This window comes from Desmodus rotundus, chromosome 6 (genome assembly GCF_022682495.2).
Source record: "Desmodus rotundus isolate HL8 chromosome 6, HLdesRot8A.1, whole genome shotgun sequence".
NCBI classification, from domain to species: domain Eukaryota; kingdom Metazoa; phylum Chordata; class Mammalia; order Chiroptera; family Phyllostomidae; genus Desmodus; species Desmodus rotundus.
This window is the reverse complement of record NC_071392.1, coordinates 114,559,609-114,579,424: the sequence shown is the minus strand read 5'-3', so window position 1 is coordinate 114,579,424 and position 19,816 is coordinate 114,559,609. Positions and strand designations below refer to the sequence as shown.

The 19,816-nt window shown below is 45.9% G+C and overlaps 2 protein-coding genes across 3 annotated transcripts in view; both read left to right on the top strand.

Annotated features, from left to right (window-relative positions):
• HCK (HCK proto-oncogene, Src family tyrosine kinase) overlaps positions 1-4,936 on the top strand; it is a 32,502-nt gene extending 27,566 nt beyond the window's left edge. For both annotated transcript variants that reach the window (XM_053927037.2, XM_053927036.1), the window contains exons 11-13: positions 665-818; positions 1,402-1,533; positions 4,175-4,936. In XM_053927037.2, coding sequence (XP_053783012.1) covers positions 665-818; positions 1,402-1,533; positions 4,175-4,377 — 489 coding nt within the window. In that variant the 3' untranslated portion in view covers positions 4,378-4,936. The remainder of the gene's footprint in view (positions 1-664; positions 819-1,401; positions 1,534-4,174) is intronic.
• Positions 4,937-13,052: 8,116 nt separating this feature from the next.
• Positions 13,053-19,816, top strand: part of TM9SF4 (transmembrane 9 superfamily member 4) — a 51,048-nt gene continuing 44,284 nt past the window's right edge. Inside the window, exon 1 of the mRNA XM_024559328.3 lies at positions 13,053-13,296. Within this exon, the coding sequence (XP_024415096.1) occupies positions 13,282-13,296 (15 nt within the window). The 5' untranslated portion in view covers positions 13,053-13,281. The remainder of the gene's footprint in view (positions 13,297-19,816) is intronic.

Below are 19,816 nucleotides of genomic sequence, written 5' to 3'. Positions count from 1 at the left end.
GACACACTTACTATCATCGCTGAGATTTCTGCTCAAAGTTCTCCTCCTCAGAGCAGCCTTCCCTGACCACTCACTCAACCCCAAAAGGCTTCTAGTCTTTATTTCCTGTTACCCTTCTTTGTCCTTTCTTTATGGTTCTCATTACTACCTGCAGGGGCTTTGCCTGGCTCAGCACCTGTTCAAGTAACATGTCTGGCACCCACAAGACACTCAGTGGATATTCATGAGGAAATGATTTTTTCCTAACCAGGTGTGAGGATAAAGAAGATATAAGAGATACAGCAGGACATGATCTTGGCCTAGGTTGTCCCCAGGAAGGGGCTGGGGGATGAGCTCATAGTATCTTCATAGTATCTATCCTAGCATGGGTATATATGTCCTGGAGAAAAATACCATTCATTGCTTTTTCCTCAAAGTGTTCTCTGGAAGTCTCAGAACTCTAGAGAAGCCCCCACACCGACCCAGGCCCTGAGGACCCTTCCAACCTGGATGGGTAGACAGAGAAATGCCAGCCTGAGCTCAGGACCCTCCCACAGAAAAAGGGGAGCTGGCACACATGTTTTCCTATTTCCTCACACTTGGACACTCCTCTTCTGCCTTCGGGCGGGACCTATGTGGGGCTGGGCCAGATCTGAGGATGAGGGTCTCTCTGTTTTGGGTGGAGATTGCAGAAGGCATGGCCTTCATCGAGCGGAGGAACTATATTCACCGAGACCTCCGAGCTGCCAACATCCTGGTCTCTGCATCCCTGGTGTGTAAGATCGCCGACTTCGGTCTCGCGAGGATCATCGAGGACAACGAGTACACGGCCCGGGAAGGTAGGGGATGCTGCCAAGACGACATGTATCCTTATAGATCACATTCACCAACCGCCATGGATAAGATGGAGATCAGTAACCAGAGGTTAACTGAACTCGTCCCAGACCGGGGGAAGGAGGGGAGGAGGAGGAGTATAGAGGGAGACACCAGTGACTGGTGGAAACCTTAGAGGCCAAGGACAAACGCTTCCCTTTCCCCATTGCCCAGTGCGAGGGTGCTGAGGCATTAGCTACCACCTGGACTCGGGCCCCCTGAAGTCCTGCTGTCCCCGAACATTCTGTGACCTCTAGAGCGCCACTCTTAAGGAGTCATTGGTCACGGGGGTAATAGCTGAATCAACAAAGTGGTCCTGGGGAGTGAAGTCCCCTACCACACCCCAGACCCCTCTGCGCACTCCTCCGGCTTTAGCCATCTGTCCTCAGCACAGACGCTCCTTGCTTCACAGAGGCTAGATTTAGGGAAATCGCAGTTCTGCAGGGTGCAGATGTGGGCAGCTGTGCTGTCCTCTTCCCTCACCCTAGCCGAGACCCAGCCCTGCCTGCTCCCAGACTCTCTCTGACTCTGCTCTTTCCGACCCCGCAGGGGCCAAGTTCCCCATCAAGTGGACAGCTCCTGAAGCCATCAACTTTGGCTCCTTCACCATCAAGTCAGATGTCTGGTCCTTTGGCATCCTGCTGATGGAGATCGTCACCTACGGCCGGATCCCATACCCAGGTAGCGAAGGTGGCACCAGCTGGGGGCTGCTTCCAGGGCCCAGCCTGGTTCTCTTCTCTCATCAGTGTGTCCATTCAGACTGAGTTCTTGATCCTCACTTCTAACAACTGCCCCATCCCAGTGAAAGGCTCCACCATCCACCCAGTTTCTTAAGCCTGAAATCTGGGGGCTTCCTCTGCCCTTCCTTTCCTCTCACTCCTTACCACATCCAAGCCACAGGTTCTGGCTATTTGACTCCAAAACACAATTCAAGTCTTCCCCCTCTAATTCCACAGCCTCCACCCACATCCAGGCCGACACCACCTGTCACCTCACTGGTGTGGTGGCCGCCTCACCGTCACCCTGCTTTCTCCCCTCTCTCCCACAGGCCATCCTCTGCTTGCAGCCAGAGCAGTTTTTCCAAAGTTGTGACTCAGATCTTGTCGCTTCTCCACCTCTAACTCTTTCACGGTCTCCCATCATATTAGGACAAAATCCCAAACTTCTAAGTGTGCCCACAGGTCTGGCATGACCCAGCCCCCGCCTACTTCTCCAGCTTCACTTTCTGCTGCATCCACCATCCAGTCATCCAGAGGCCCAAACACGTCCCTCATGCTTCTCGCTCATAACACCCTACACTGTTTCTTTCATCACAGTTGATAACGATATTTAGTTTAGTATTTTCCCCATCAGACTCTCAGCTCCGTGAGGCCAGAAGTCATGTCTGTACTCCTCACTGGTGTATCTGCGCTGCCTGCCTCTGTGCTCACCGCAGCGCGGGTGCTCGGCAACTATTTGTGGAGTGGATGAGTTTATGCACATGCCCGTGGGCAGCACCCTGCACTGAGTAGGACACAAACATATACCCAACGTGTCGATGGCCGAGGACTCAGTAAATAATGTTGTTTTCTGTTCCTTTTCAGTTGGGATGTCACCTGGGGTGTCTCTAGCCAGAACACTGGAAAAGGGGGCCAGGCAGATATAAAGCAGCTCTGATATTTTCATAAACTGTCCCAAATTTGAGTCCTGTCCCCATCCACTGTTACACTTTGAGAAATTTACTTCACTCCTACCCCAGGGTCTTCACCTGTAAAAAATGTAGGTGTTGGTATCTGGCTTGCAGAAGTGGTTGTGAAGATTGAGAACAAAAGATACAGACTCTGTTCCTTCAACAGATTCCTACCGTGTGTTATGCACTAAGGATACGGTAAGGGCCGAGGTCCCTGCTGGTAAGGAGCTCAAGCTCTAGCCTGGAGGAACACGCTAAACAGACACACACTCCCAGCTGGAAATCACTGCTGAGAAGAAAGTGAAGCAGAGGTGTTTGAGAGTGGGTGACATGGGGCTCCTGCGGGCAGGGGGCACCTGTCAGAGCAGGGCATATCTGAACTGAAAAACAGCTGAGTGATGACCTAGGGAAAAGATTTCAGGTAGAAGGCACTGCTAGTTTCTAGGGCCTGAGGTGTGCCTGAAGAACAGCAAGGAAGCCAGGCAGCTGGAGACCAGGAATGAGAGCAGATGGTAGAGGATGAGGTTGGCAGGGGCCAGATCCAGCAGGGCCCATGGTCATGGTGAAGAGTGAGTGGATGTCAGTGTAAGTACATGGAAGCCAGTGAAGGATTTTTGGCTGGAAAGTGGCATCATCTAATCTCCATGTTTAAACGATGCGTTGGCTCAGTGTGCAGAGTGGATTGGGGGCTGGGGACATGGTGGCAGTCTCAGCAGTGGCACGGGCACAGGTGGTGATGGCAACAGAGATGAGTTGATGGGTTGATGCTATGTTTCAAAAGAAGAAAGATGTGGCTTGCTGATGCGGAAGGTGAGGGAGAGAGAAGAATCAAGGATGATTCTCCTGGTTTTAATTGAGGAACTGGGTGGTGTGATGCTCTGTGGGTGGAAATTCAAGAATTCTGTTTTAGTCCCGTTAAATTTGAGGTGACCAGTGGACATCCGAGTAAAGATGTTCAAGGAAGCACTTGGATATATGAGTTTGGAGTTCAAGACTGGTAATATAAAATTGGGGATCATAGTTAAATGGTTGTTCTTAAGGATAACTAACAAATTTAATTAAGTAAGGAAATGGTCCCACTCATACATAGGGTGACATCGAGTCTGGCCACTTAACTGTTTTGTCTTGAGCGTATGCCAGGAAAAATCAGGCAATGGGTTATGAAACTCTGTATCCATTAGGATGCATTAGGCTGCAAATAACAAAATAACAGACTAAAGAGTAAGTTGTTATTCCCCATATTGGGTCTGGCCTTGGTGACTGGTTAGTGCAGCCACTCAGCAGCTCTCAGGACTCTGTGGTGGTTTGTGACTGTCTTCCTCACGTGGTCAGATGGCTGCTGCAGCCGCAAGGGTCACATTGTCTCACACGGTCTGAAGAAAGGAGGAAGTGTTCATCCTCTGAAGTCTCTTTTTATCAGGGAGGAAAACCTTTCCTGGAAGTCTCCCTGGAGACTCCCTCTCAGCTCCCATTGGCTAAAACTGGGGGTCATGTCTCTGCTCTGGCTTAGGGGAGTCTCTGGACTTCACACTGGGAGGGGCTCAGCTCCCACAGGAGATGGAGCATGGTGGCCACCTGGGAGGCAAGTATGCCTTCCACCCCTGGATGACCATCCCCAATACCTCCCTTTTTAATCCCGTGGTTCCTCCTCAGGGATGTCAAACCCTGAGGTGATCCGGGCACTGGAGCGAGGATACCGGATGCCCCGGCCAGAGCACTGCCCCCAGGAGCTCTACAACATTATGACTCGCTGCTGGCAGAACCGCCCTGAGGAGCGGCCCACCTTCGAATATATCCAGAGTGTCCTGGAGGACTTCTTCACAGCCACCGAGAGCCAGTACCAACAGCAGCCCTGATGGGTGGGACCAAGGCAGGGCCAGGCACTGAGGCAATGCCTCGGAGGTGTCTCCAGCACCATCGGCCAGACACCCGCTCGCCCTTCCCACTCCCAGATACCCGTGCTTGCCCCAGCCACGCTTCCTCATCTGTCAAGTGAGTGGGTTGGGCTGGACAATCTCTTTTTGACTCTAGCAACCCACGATCTGCCATTCTCAGGAGGCCCCAAGTTCCTATTTCCATTGCCTGGGACATCTGTATTCCAGTTACAGCTGTGGTTTAAATGGGAAACTTTTAAAATAATGAAGTAAATATTTAAATAAAAGTGCCCTGGCTGGTGTGGCTCAGTGGATTGGGTGCTGGCCTGTGGACCAAAGGGTTGTAGGTTTGATTCCCAGTCGGGGCACATGCCTGGGTTGTGCGGGCCAGGTCCCTGGTTGGGGGCACGTGAGAGGCAACCAACTGATGTATCGTACACATCGATGTTCCTTTCCCTCTCTTTCTCCCTCACTTCCTCTCCCTTTAAAAATAAATAAATGAAATCTTTTTAAAATATTTAAATAAAAGATACATATGCTTAAAAGCTTTACTGATGATGGGTCAGCTGTTTTTCCAGTTCCTTAATATCTATTTGACTTTTCGCTGGACAAGTCAAAAACGGGGAAAGCCCCTTCCCAAGACCAGTATTGCAAAGAGAAGGGGTTCGGTTCTCAAACTGCTTCCAAACAGTTGCTGTGTTAGTTTCCTATTGCTGCTGTAACAACTTGGTGGCTTAAAACAACACACATTTATTATCTTACAGTTCCAGAGATCAGAAGTCTGAAACGGGTTGGCAGGGCTCCAAACCTTTTGCAAGCGCTGGGTGAGGATCGTTTCCTTCCCTTTTCCAGCTTCTAGAGTCTGGCTGCATGGCTCCTTTCCACTCGTTATCCACGGCTCTACTTCCGTCATTGCATCCCTTTCTCTGAGTCTCTTGCCTCCCTCTCTCGCCTGTCAAGACCCTGTAATTACACTGGGCCCACCTGGATAATCCAGATGAATCTTCCATCTTAAGATCCTTATCACATAAAGTCCCCTTTGCCACGTAAGGTAACGTCTTCACACGTTCTGGGGGTTAGGATAGGGACTTTTGGGGGCGGAGGGGCATTCTTCTGCTTCTCACACTGGCACTGGGTTTCTGTCTCCAAGGAGCTGGCTCTGCCAAGAAGACAGGAATGACTTTTCATACTCTGGGACCCTGACTCTCCTGCCACGCTATGTTGCTGCACGAGCTGGCTGGTCTCCACCAGCACCGGGGGCATTTTCCATGGCCAAGGAGCCACTGTGGTTGTAAGATGCTCCCCATGGTTGCGGGAGTCCTGGGGCCTGGAGATGTGGCTGCCGAGAGGTATTGGGAGGCAGACCAGGAAGGAAGCAGAGAAGCCAAGGAGGCATGTGGTCTCAGTCGTAAGTCCCTGGCAGTTCGCTTTTGTTGTAAGGGGAGCAAGAAGAAGAGGTGACAGTGGGATGGGGAGCAAATGACACCTTTCTGTATTACTGCACTCCTTGACGGATCTGCCACAGTACCCTCAGGGTCCCATGGAACCCTATATGAACTGATTCTGTACCCCTGGGTAGCACAGAGTCTTAACCTTAGAAACTGAGCATGAGAACAGTGGGAAATAAAGCTATCCGTGTTTCAGCTTACCTAGTTGGTGCTTGAGTTTCTCTTTTGCTTTCTGGTTTGAGATGTGTCTTTGGGTATCTGAGCACAGGGCTCTGTGATAGGAATTTACACTCACGATTGTGGTATCAATACACTGAGTTGCTGTTCAGTAATCCACAGGAGGAACACACTTCCCTGCCCCACTGATGTTGAACTTGGCCATGAGATTCGCTTTAGCCAATGGGATGTTAGAGAATGTGATGTAAGCAGAGGTTTACAATGCGCTCGTGGGGTTGGCCTGCCCTCCAGCCTTTTGCCCTGAAAAGAACATAGTCCAAGAAAGATGAGTGACATGTGGCGCAGATCTGGACCCAACCTGCAGCGTGCAGTTAAATCCAGCTGATCCCAGCCTCAGTCTGAACCCCAGCTGACCTGTGGACATGTGAGAAAGGAGTACATGCTTAATCTTATAAGCCTTTGAGTTTCAGGGTTGTTCTGTTACATAGCATTATTGTAAAAATAGCCGACTGAGACACGAACTCAAGAGTTGGAGCCTATTGCTATGTGGACAAGGTCAAGAAGTCAATTCACGCCCTCCTGCTCAATCAGTTCACACTGCTCTACACTCCGAATTTCCCCTGGTCACAGAAAAGACAGGTGAAGCATGGGACAGATGCACCAGCAAAAGCATGATCCATAAAAGAAACAACTGATACACTGGACTCCTTTAAAACTAAAAAATTTTCTCTGAGAAAGACAGAGAAATGAAAATGAAGGAAAAGACAAACTCCGATATGGGAGAACATATTTGCAAAGCACATATCTATTAAAGACACGATGTCCAAAATATACAAAAACCTCTTAAAACTCAACAATAAGAAAACAACCCAATTAAAAAATGGGCAGAAGACCTGAACAGACACCTCACAAAAGAAAATATGCAGGTGGAAAACAAGCATATGAAAAGATGCTCAATATCACAAGTCATTAGAGAAATGCAAATTAAAACAACAATGAGACACCGCTGCCCACCCACTGGAATGGCCAACACCCAGGACACTGACAGCGCCGAGCACTGGGAAAGTGAGGACACGGGGACTCTCCTCATGCGTTGCTGGTGGTGATGCAAAATGGTGCGGCCCCTTGCAAAGACATTTGACAGATTCTTATAAAACTAAAAATACTCTTACTATAGAATTCAGCAATGCACTTCTTGGTATTTACCGAAATGAGTTGAAAACTTACATCCATACAAATAACTACACACTAATGTTTATAGTAGCTTTATTTGTAATTGTCAAAACTTGGAAGCAACTAAGATGTCCTTCAATAGGTGATGGATAAACAAACAGCGGTGCATTCATATAATGCAATATTGTTCAGTGACGAAAGGAAATGAGCTATCGAGACGTGGAAGAAACTTAAATGCATCTTGCCGAGTGAAAGCCAATCTGAAAAGGCTGCATACTGTCTATTCCAACTATATGACATTCTGGAAAAGGTAAGACTATAGAGACAGTTAAAAATCAGCAATTGCCAGGGGTGTGGCAGGGAGGGAAGGCGGGATGGATAGGCACAGCATAGCAGATTTTTAGGGCAGTGAAACTATTCTGCATGACACTCTTAATGGTAGATACATATCATTATATATCTGTTAAAACTCATAGAATGTACAGCACAGAGTGATCAATGTAAACTATGGACTTTGATTAGTAACGATGTATCAATATTGGCTCATTAGCTGTAACATTATACCATATTAAGGCAAGGTGTGAATAATAGAGGAAACTGGGGGCAGATGAAGAGGTGTATGGGAACTCGGCACTTTCCACTCATTTTTCTGTAAACCCAAAACTGCTCTAAAGTATAAAGTCTAATAAACAAACAAGCAAACCAAGACATGGGGATGAATGTCGTGGCACCAATTCTATGGGCAAACTGCACGCAGTCCTACCCTGGAAGGTGGCAAAGGAAGGCGTGGACACAATGCCCCACGTCAACAACTTGTTTCAATCTAGCCTCCAACTGTGGCTTTCAGTTTAAATGTGGGGAAAGCACTGGTTTCCCTGTGATTTGGAATAAAACTGCCTCCTTACTCCCCAGCCTAGGCCCTCAATGTTGTCCTGTCTCTATCCTCATCACAGTATATCTGACATAAGGCTGTATCAGTTTGCATTCTATTTGCATCCCTTCCCTTTTGGAGGTTGGCAGTGGCTGCTAGTTGTCCCCATATCCATGTTCCCCCTTCTTCTAGAGAAATAGAATTTGTATCAGGGGCATGTGACTACCCAGAATGAATGCTACACTTCCTATTTCCTTCTGCAGCCAAGTATGACCATGTGATTAAGTTCTGAATAATGGGTTGTAAGTGCAAGTGTGGTGTAGCAACTTCCAGCATCCTTTCTTAAAAGATAGCTGATGTGGCCCTGACTGGTGTGGCTCAGTGGATTGAGTCCTGGCCTGCAAACCAAAGGGTCACTGGTTTGATTCCCAGTCAGGGCACATGCCTGAGTTGCAGGGATGGATCCCTGGGGTGGGGGGGTGGGTGAGAGGTGACCACACATCAATGTTTCTCTCCCTCTCTTTCTCCCTCCCTTTCCCTCTCTAAAAGTAAATAAATAAAATCCTTTAAAAAAAAAAAGACAACTGATGTGAGTGCTGGCTGGGCAACTCAGTCGGTTAGAGCATCATCCCAATACACCAAGGTTGTGGGTTCGATCCCCAGTCAGAGCACATACAGAAAACCACCAATGAATGCATCAATAAGTGGAACAACAAATCAATGTTTCTCTCTCCCTTCTCTCTCTCGCTCTCAAAACAAACAAACAAACAAAAAACAGTGGATGTGGACTCTTGGCCCCTTACTTTTCATCTCTTCCTCTGTCATGCCGTCTAGAATGTGCACGTGAAAGCTGGAGCTCTTGCTCCCATATTGGATCTGGGGAAACGAGTTAACTTTGGGGGTGGCAAAGCTGGGTGGAGCCTGGGTCTCTGAAGACACGGAGGCACAGCCCAGTACAGCAAGGGCGGCCCTCCAGACTTTTACGTAAGAGGGCGTGGCGTGTACTGTCAGTACCCCTTCAACATTATCTGCATCACTGTGCCCAAGGGCTCTCTTCCTAAAACTGCAAAACACTCAGCTGCCAGTGTTGCAAGAAGGCCAAAAGTGCCAAGGAATTACCACCCTCTAGGATCTGTCCTCAACTAATGATTTCTGGGAGTTGGTATATAAATGCCCCAACTCTCTTGCCTCTTCATTGGGATAACTGTGAGGCGTGTTTTTTGCATTGATTCCCAGAGCTTCCCCACAGGATTAAGCTTCAGTTACCCACAGAGGTAACTTGCTTGACAACATACCCTCCTCAAGTGTAGTTACAACAAGAATGTCGCTTAAGAGTTTCATTGATAGTCACGAATAAGAAGAAAATGAAATAAGTATGTATGTCTTCACTCACTAGCAGATGACATGAGTAACTTCTTTGCTGAATAAGGTAAGGGTTTTCAGCACAGTTTTGTGCTGATCACAATGCAACAGCTACAGACACAATACACTTAAAGTTTCACCTGCATTATTAACATTCGTTCCATTCGTTTAAGTCTAGACCTGGATTTGGCAAACGATGGCAAACCACATTTTACTGGAACACAGCCACGAGGCTATTGTCTGTAGCCATTTTTGGTGCCACAAAGCAGACTTGAGTAGTTGTGACCCAACCACATGGCCTTCAAAGCCTAAATATTGACTATGTGGCCCTTTACAGAAAAATATTGCTAGCACAGCAGTAACGCAAGTCCTGACTTGTAGCGCTTGCTGATTGTTGAGTTGTAAACAGTATTACTGTGGCCACTTTCAAACTGCCAGCCAGAACTGCATTATGACATTCACGCCCTTTGGCACTTTTGCCTTTGTGGGAACCTTCTTCCATAAAATACATACTTTATTTATAAATATATTAAACATAAATTATAGTTGACAGCTGCATTGATATCAAGATGAATATATTAATATTATATATGAAAATACTTTCTTCAATCCCAAAGTTCATTTTTTTCCCTTCCGATTTCAAAAAAGTTCTAATTTCTTTTGAACATTTCTGTGGCCCCTAAAAGCATGGTGGGTTTTTGCGTACAGTGCCTACTGTGTTAAGTTGGCTCGGCTCCCAACCTGACGCCACCGAACGCAGAGCTGGGAAGGGATACGCAGTAGCGTAACATCGAACAGCATAAAATAGATGTAAATAACTCCAGAGCATCGATGATAGCAAGATATGGTAAAATGATTAGGAAGTGACGAGTTTTGAATATAGAATGTTTTGTTTTTATTATTAATTTTAAATTTATATAATCTAGGTTTTGATAATGCCTAGGTTCAACAATCACAAAATTACTGAAAATTTCACTGTCAGCTCTTACAAGAAGTGTAATTCAGCTCCTACACACCAGTCTCCCTCTGAGGTCCCTTCACTTCCCAAATAAACTACTTTTGCTTGAATCCTTAACTCAGAGTTGGTTTCTGGGGGAAACTAAACTAGGAGGAAAGTAAGCTTCCATCTTGTTGAGCCCCTACTATCGGGGGGTGGGGTGGGGTGGGGCTTCCTGATAGCTGGATCTAGTCCCAACTGATAGAGTAAGGCTTGAGATTCATTTGTAATGCAAGCATTCAACAAATATTTTTCTTTAGCATGTACTTCATCGGGACACAGTTGGGAACAAAATAGACCCAGCCCGGCCGGGCCTTTATGGGAGATGAACAATAACAAATAATCAAATTATACCTGTATCTGTATGTGTGGCCAGGGATCACCTCTCAGGGGAGGTGATAGTTGAGCTAAGAGCTAAACGTGAGAAGGAGCTAACCACACACTACTTGAGAAAAGAGGATTCCAGACAAGAGGAGCTGCAAGTGCCAAGGCCCTGAAGTAGAGATGAGCTTGTCAAGTTCTGAGGAGGTCTGTGTGGCTGGACCCAGGTAAGTGGAGGAGAGAGTGGCAGGAGATAAGGCCAGATCATGCAATGTCTTGCATGGTGAGGACTTAGGATTTTCTGTGAATCACAACGGGAAGCCCTTGAGAGTTTTAAACAGGGGAGAAATACAATCTGACTCTTGTTTTTGAAAGACTGTTTTGGCTGTTAAATGTAAACTAGAGATTAGAGCTGACGAGAGTAATGTAGGAAAACCAGGTAGAAGGCTGCCACAGAGGCCTACGTGAGAGAGAGGAGGGTGGCCTGGGCAAGGATGGCACAGTGAATTGTTACAAAATAACCCCCAATGAATCATACCTTCTTAAACTCAGGCCCTTGTGTGGTCCCCTCTCACTTTGACTCTGGACTGACCTTGTGATTTGTTTTGACCAATAGAATGGGGCAGAACTGATACTATGGGACTTTGAAGCTTAGGCCTTAGGAAGAGCCTTGCAGCTTCCCCCCTTACCTTCATAGAATCCCTGAGACTACAATGAGAAGAAGCCTAGGCTATCTATCCCCTTTAAGGATTAGACACCATGTAGAGAGAGGCCCATCTGATAACCGGCACAAACCCCATAGACATAGAAGGAGGCTACCTTGTGCCTTAGAGCCCCAGCTGAGCCATCACATGAGAATGCATGAGAGATTCCAAATAAGACCATTGAAATTGTCCAGACTGCCAACCCACACAAGCAAGAGAAATAATAAATCATTGTTTTGAGCTGCTAAGTTTTAGGGTGGTGAGTTATGCAGCAACACATAACTGAAACCAGGGTGAGAAAGATACAGATTAGTACATCCTGCCTTTCTCCTTGGAGACACCTAGGGATTAGACTTGCTTCCTCTAAGCCCAGCTCCACTCTCTCATTCTCACAGGCGCCTGGAACTACATGGCCTGATGTGACTGTAACACTCTTTGGTTTGGATTTGGTTTTGTCAGCCTGTTCGTACAGCAGAGGCATGGATGCAACTCAGTGGCTTTGAGTCAGGCCTTAACCCCCTCTGACTTGTTGGGTTACCTTATCCATCTTCTTCAACATCTCTTTACCTTTAATGTCTCCATCATTCCAAAGATAAGAAGGACTGTCCCACTGACCTCAAAATAATATTAAACATGTATACAACAGAGCATTTATTATGTGATAGGAACTATTCCAAACTTTTGATGTATATTGGAAGTCCACAGAACCATCCTACTGTCTTTTATGATACCTGCTCCACAGATGAGGAACTTGAGGTCTAGAGAGTTTTAAAAACTTCACACCTATTAGGATGGTTATTATGAAAAACAACAGAAATAAGTGACGGTGGAGAAACTGGAACCCTTGTGCATTGCTGGTGGGAATGCAAAATGGTGTAGCCCCTGTGGAATGTAGTATGGCACTTCCTCAAAAAGTTAAACATAAAATTACCACATTATTCAGCAATTCCATTTCTGGGTATATGCCCCAAAGAACTGAAAGCTGAGACTGAAACAGATATTTGTATACCCATGTTCATAGCAGATAGTGGAAACTGAGGCTTAGGAATGTTGAGTGACTTGGTTCAAGCCACACACTTACCTAACTAGCACATGGTGAAGTCCACATTCAAAGATGTCTTTCTCCACTAAATATGCTGTTTTTCATTCATTCACTTAACAAATAGTGTATTGTATTGGGCAATTACCATATATGCCCGAAGGAGCATACATAGAGTACAGTGGCAACTGTGTAACATTATGTCATTGGATCCTCATCATAAAACTATGATCGAAATATTATAACAACCCACTCCCCGTTTTTCGAATGAAAATGAAGCAGAACGAGGTATAATAAAAAACAGAATCCTATCTTAATAGGTATTACATTCTATTGGAGAGGATGTAGAATAGTCAAGCAAGTAATTAAATATGTAGTTACAAATTATTCTCGGAGTCAGGCTGCTATTGGAACCCTGGTACCCACCCCACTGAAATCAAGGCCTCAGGTAACCCTGGCAACGGGTTTTCCGGCCAATAATAAAGATGGCGCCCAAAGAACAAGAGCGTTTACGCACACCCCTCATTACCCACAATGCAGTGGGGGAAGGGGAAGGAGGAGGAGCAGTCTTTGCCAGTAGCTAATATGGCTCCCATAGTTACACCATCCTCTCTTCCCCTTATCAGCGATTGATTGCCCAGACCGAGATACGGATGAGGAGCTAGGTCTACTTTGCCCCTCCTGACCGCAACTACAGCAGCTGCTGAAGTACGGCGGTCCCTCGCGGTGTTTAAGTCCGTAACTAGGGAAACACCACTTCCGCCGACGTCATCACGGCGACACGTGGATCCAAGATGGCGGCTGCGATGGTGAGTGAAGGAGACTCCAGGATCCGTAGCTGGAGCGGAGTTCTCCGGGGGATCTCAGGACCTTCCAGCACCGCATGCCTGCCCCGAGCCACCGCCGGAACCCCTAGATGAGGCCTGAGGGACGTCCCTGACTGGGCTTGTCTCCCCAAATTCCCCTCTCCGGCCTCGGCCCCCACTCAGGCTTGTCAAGGCCTGGAGTTTTAGGGGAGGCACTGGGTCTGAGGAAAGGTCTGGGCTACTGCCTCCGCTGGTTCTCATTCCTGCTTTGGTCTCCGCCTTCTGTGACTTCTATTTAACAATTTTCACTTCCCAACCCTACCCCTACGAGGGGGCCCCTATTATTCCCGCCCTCGCTCCTCCCTCTCACGTCCAGACCCTGCTCTCTCCGCCTCCCCACTATCCGTACCAGTCCAGGGATGCGACCTCACTCCTGACCAGCCTCCGAGCCCCAGGTCCTGTTTCAGATCCTTTCCCGAGCCCCGTCCTCACCTCCACCCTCACCTGGTCCCACCGCGCACCGGTCTCGACTGCCGTTACCCCGGAGCCTTATCCACCCCTACCCCATCTTCTATCCCCAGACTTTTCCCTATTTTTCCTGTTTCTTCTCTGTCAACTCCCTGCCTCTCCACTGCTTCTCAGATTTCATAAGGCTATGGAGGAGGTTAGGTGTGTTGCAAATGCAGTTTCCTGAGCCCCACTCATAAAGATCCTAATTTCTTAGGGCTAGGTGATGCCCAGGAATCCGCAGTTTTATAAGCACTCCAGTGATTTTGATGGAGGTGGTCTGCACTACGTTTTAAAAAACACTATACTACCACCTCCTGGCTGTCTCCCCTTTTCATGCCCCTGCAGAGCCACATAGGCTGTTAGGGATGAAGGTTTATTAGCATGGAGCTCTTTGGGATGAAGCCCGTGTGTGGACAAGGGTGCGGTGTGCCTAGAAAGTGGGTCAGAACTTGTTGGCTCCTTGTACAAAACCCTGGAAGTACATCTCTGAAGGAATGGCCTTTCATCCAGAAGCTCAGCTCACGTTCTGCTTGTAAAAATTGAAGTCATTTATGTTTTTTTTTAAGATTTTATTTATTTATTTTTAGAGAGGGGAAGGGAGGGAGAGAAACATCACTGTGTGGTTGCCCCTATCGTGCCCCCTACTGGGGTCCTGGCCCGGCAACCCAAGCATCTACCCTGACTGGGAATCGATCTGCTCACCCTTTGGTTTGCAGGCTGGCACTCAATCCACTGAGCCACACCAGCCAGGGCAAATTAAAGTCTTTTAATCCAGAGTGATTTTAGTTCTTCCTGTATGTTGCTTCCTTAGTTGATACTTTTATCCTGGGAGTGAATGCAAAGGAAGTGACATTTTACTGTAACAAAGGAAGATTCTTGTTTAAATTCTTTGGTGTTGGTTTTCTCCAAACAAGGGTGGCTTATTGGCTGATAGCGAGTTTCCCTCCTTCTGTTGACTACCTGATGACTTACCCTTTTTGTTTAATGAGGGCTTCCTTATTTAGAACAGGGTTAGGTAAAAGAGATTTCACAGCCTTGCCTGATTTGTGTGCTGTCAGACCAGTCTGAACCACGAATGGAGAAAACCCCACAAGTGGCATGTTGAAACCACATTCAGAACAAGGATGGTGTAATAACTTAGGAAGAGTCACACCCCCTCTTGCCGTAGGAAAAAAGTTCTGTAAAGTGACATTTATAGAATTGCACTGGGAAATTCCTGCCCTGTTCAGGGCTTTTAAAGATGTAATGAGTTAGCAACACATATTTCTGTAACACATTTATATATTCAACAACTATTTGTGTGCTGGTCTGTGCTGAGGCCTAGGGATATAGTGGTGAATTAGAGGGTCAAGGTCCACACTTGTGGAGCTTTTCTAGTCTGAGGGGAGAGAGAACAAGTAAACAAATACATGAACAAGATAATGTCAGTGGTAAGTGCTGTGAATATAGTAACTGATTTCAAGAAACTGAAGATGTAATATACACGGTGACCCACAGAGGTCAGTGTGAAGAGTGCACACAAAAATCTGCGTGTTGATGCAATAGTGAAAAGGTGGGGAAGCAAGTTTATTACAGGGGAATATGTGTGACGGGCCAAGTGGGGTCACAGATAGACTTGAGTTTGGTCTGTGTCAAACACTATTACCCGGAAGTCAGAGCAATCCCCACACCCTCTTGTGTATGGGCTGTTTCACAACCACGGGGGATGTAAGCGTGTGTGTGGGTCTGCTTTGGGGGGTGTGGGTTTCTGAGGCAAGTCATACAACCAAAGAGGAACTGAGCTAGTGGACTCAGTGACCGTGGGAACAGGCTCGGTTTTGGGTTTGTTCTTTTGTTTTGAAAGTAGGGGTGTGGGTGCAAGTTTCAAGTTGTAGTATGTGTGGGCTTTTCCCTCTCCCTTTTTTTTAATGAATGGCTCTTCCCCAAGGGTTGGGCTGCCCCCTCCCAGGTCTGCGTTAGCTCAGTGGGTGTTTCTTCAACCTGCAGGACTAGGGTTGGTATAAACTGAATTTTTCTCTGGTTTTCTGCCTTCCTCCTGCTCTGGGTTTAGAGGACTCTATAAAGTTACAGGATGCCAAATTGATCTAACTGGGTCAGGGGCGAGAGGCAGGCTCATCTCTCACTCTTCATGGAAATATTGAGCATGTGGAATAAGCTTTGGGGACTGTTACTGTGGTGGAACTTGGGAGATGTCCATTGAGTACATTTGTAGACAACTCAGGAGTTTAGAAACCTCCATTTGGAGAATAAAATTCTGTGTACTTCTCTCAAATATCATTGTTCATACTGTTTTGGGTTTGTCTTTTTTCCTTTTTGTTTTTGGATATCATTTGGATACCATAAAATTTGCCCTTTTAAAGTATACAGTTTGGTGGTTTTTGGTATAGTCACAAAATTGTGCAACCTTCACCACTATCTTCTTCCAGAACATGTACACCCCAGAAAGAAACCCCATTAGCAAGCAGTCACTTCCCATATTCCCCCTCTCCTGCCCCCTACAACCACTAATTTACTTTCTGTCTGTATAGATTTGCCTATTCTGGACATTTCATATAAGTGGAATCATATGCTATGTGGTGTTTAGTATATGGCTTTCTTTTTCTTTTTTTTTTTTTTTTAAGATTTTATTTTATTTTTAGAGAGAAGGGAAGGGAGGGAGAAAGAGAGGGAGAAAAACATGAGTGCGTGATTGCCTCTTGCACGCCCCCAACTGGGGACCTGGCCCGCAACCAGGCATGTGCCCTGACTGGGAATTGAACCTGCAACCCTTTGGTTCATAGGCTGACACTCAATCCACTGAGCTACACCAGCCAGGGCTGAATTTCTCTTTCTTTTTTCTTTTTTTACATAGCATAATGTTTTCAAAGGTAGTTAATGTTGTAGCATTTATTAGTACTCTATTCCTTTTTATGGCCAAATAGTATTTCATTATATAAATAAACCATGTTTTCTTTATCCTTTTATCAGTTGATGTGATTGTTTCCACTTCTTTGCTATTATGAATAATGTGGTTATGAACAGTCATGTGCAAGTTTTTGTGTTTTCAGTTTGCTTGGGTTTATGCTAGGAGTGGAATTGCTGCGTCAGTTCACAGTGTTTTGAGTTACTTGAGTTTGATCCAGTCCAGAGGTGGGGAAATGGACTGAATGACCTCAAGGTTCCTTTGAGCAGATGGAGGCAGTGCTAGCTAGTCCCCCCGGCTGAGTCAGAAACACAGGAACTGTTTTTAGTGGTAGAACCTGGATGGTAGAGTCCTAGAACAAGAGGCAGGAGGCCTGGACTCTGCCACCCTGTGTGGAAAATCGCTGTCTCCTCTGGGCTTCACTCGTGGGGCAGGCATCAGCCCAGAGAGGAAGGAGGCAGCAGCCTGTGCCTAGTCCCAACACTGCCACTGACCCACTGTGCGGTGTGGGGCGAACCAGTTTGGCTTTACTGGTTTGTTTCCACATAGGGCATGTGAGATTAAGGTTTGGACTTTCTTTAAAAAACCTTTTGATTTTATTTCTTTTAATAGTTTATTTTTTATTGTATTTTTTTCCCATTACCATTATACCCTCTTCCATCTCCACCCACCCCCACCGTCGCACCTACAATCACCACACAAAGTTTGGACTCGATTTTTTAATTCCAGGTTGAAAATTTTTGTGGTTTAGAATACTTACATTTAAGGTGACTTTTTCCAATATGTCTATAAAACCAGATGGAATTTGGGTTTTTCCCCATGGTAATAGTTTCTGTGGTCTTTCCAAGCTTTTGTCTGTTGTTGGTCGTGCTGTCTGATCTCTTGAGTTGCTCCACCTGCACGTATTCTGCGGGAACCATTGTGTCTTTGGAGCTGGTGCAGACACCAGGCCTGGGTTCCAATGCGTTTCTCTGAGAAATCCCTTTAAAGGATCCCCGCAGGAAATACAGAGGAGGCAGAGATCGCATTAAGTTGTCTCTTGGTTTCATTTACAGCTTGACACAAGTTCCCCTTTGATCTCATCATTAAAGATGCAGGTCACAGAATGCTTGAAAAGGTTGAGTTTTGATCTCTGGCACTGGCAGGAAGGTGGGAAGGACCCAGGATGAGCAGGGCCATCTGGCCACAGTTCATAATAGGAGCCACCTACCACCCCCAAACCTGCTTTGATCACTGAACCATTTGCTGACACTGGTGTTTCCCAAATGGGGCATGGTTAGGGACACCCAGGACTTCTCAATTCTGTCTCATTCCTCTTCATTGCTTCCTTCTCTGCCTTCCTACCATGATGTCTTACCTGTGCCTGAGCATTAAGCTGACAGGCCTCCGAGGGTCTGAACTACTGAGGTGTTGTATTCAGCAGGTAACGTTAAACACTGCTAGCCATGACCAGAGTTAGTGGGCTGATCAGAGCGTAAGGCACAAAAACGTAGGGTCACTCTGTTGTATACCGGAAACTAATACAACCAATATAAGATTATACACCAACTACACATAGAAAACATAAGTTCATTTTAAAAACTCAAATCACAGGTTGGAACTGGATTCTTTAGGCTGTTCAGAAGGGAGTCTGGGTGCCTGTAACATCTCTGGTTCTGGTTTCTACCTGCAGTAGATCAAACATTATAAATTGGCAATCCATGGACCACATCTTCACACGGACTTAATCGGAGCAGTGGGGTAGGCTGGCACAGCACGTTAGAATTTTTCAAATTAGTTGTCAGTGTTTAATGATCGGGAGATTTCACAATTCTAGATTTTCCTTTCTCTTGAAAATTTGGGTCGAAATTCCCCATCAGGAGCATTCCGCGCGCAGGACCCAGTTTGTCATTTTCTCAATTCCCTCTTTTCTTATCCTGAACTGCTTCACCATTTAAGTCACTTGCATGACCCCTCTAGGTGGTTGAATTGGCAACCCCAAAATGAGATGGTCTCTATATAAAGTTTTTCCTACTCCGACATTCTGATTTAAAAGCTATTAAAAGTTTGTGGTAATCCCCTGTGTTGCTTGACTTTAAGGGAAAACTTTCTGCTCACACAGTACATGTCAGTTGATCAACCATATGCCCATCCATTCATTATTCCATCTTACGAAAGTCCATTTTACAGAAGAGACTAAGGCTTGGTCTAAGGACCTGGCCTAGAATTTGACACTGATTGATTTTATGACTTCTGGCAAACTATTTGCCTCTTTAAACCTCAGTTACCCTTTTTTAAAAAATCTTTTTTCTAATTGTAAAATACACATTTCATAAAATTTACCATTTTAACTATTTTATATGTACAGGTCAGTGGCATTAAATACCTTTACACTGTTGTGTAACCATCACCCCCATCCAGCTTCAGAACTTTTTATCATCTCTTATTGAATCAGCTCCTTATTTTTATTTTTTAATTTTTTCTAAAAGTTTTATTTATTGAGTGATTTGAGAGAGAGACATCAGTTTATTTTTCCACTTATTTGTGCATTCATTGGTTGATTCTTATATGTGCCCTGACCGGGAATCGAGCCTGCAACCTTGGCATATTGATACTATGCTCTAACCAACTGAGCTAATTGGCCAGGGAGTTTTCTTATTTTTAAAATGAGGATGATGCTCTCCTCAAAGAGTTATTGTGATGATTAAATGAAATATGAGATGAAATTGCCTAGCACAAAGAGAGCTAACTTTTCTTCTCCAATATTTGAAGTGTTTTGAGAAGTGAACCATGTAAGCCTGTTGCTTGGACTGAGAATTTCTTTCATAAATACTCAGGGCAGAGAGGGAAGGTTAATGCATTTCTTAAGTTTTATTTCTGTACTTTCTGGCCTCAAGGTTTAGGTCTGGTTGTCTGTTGCTTAGTGAGGGTAGTCATTTGTTTCATTGATTTCCACAGCCTGCTGTAGGTTTTTCCCTACCCCCAAAGAACAGTTTTGAGCCTTTTTTATGTATCTGCTCACAGCTACTCTGTGTCTGTGGGCTCTGAAACAAAGGCTACGTTTTCCGACTCTCCTGTGGCTAACTTGATTCTGTTTTTCTTTTTCCTGTAAGTTCTTTAGTTCCATGGGGC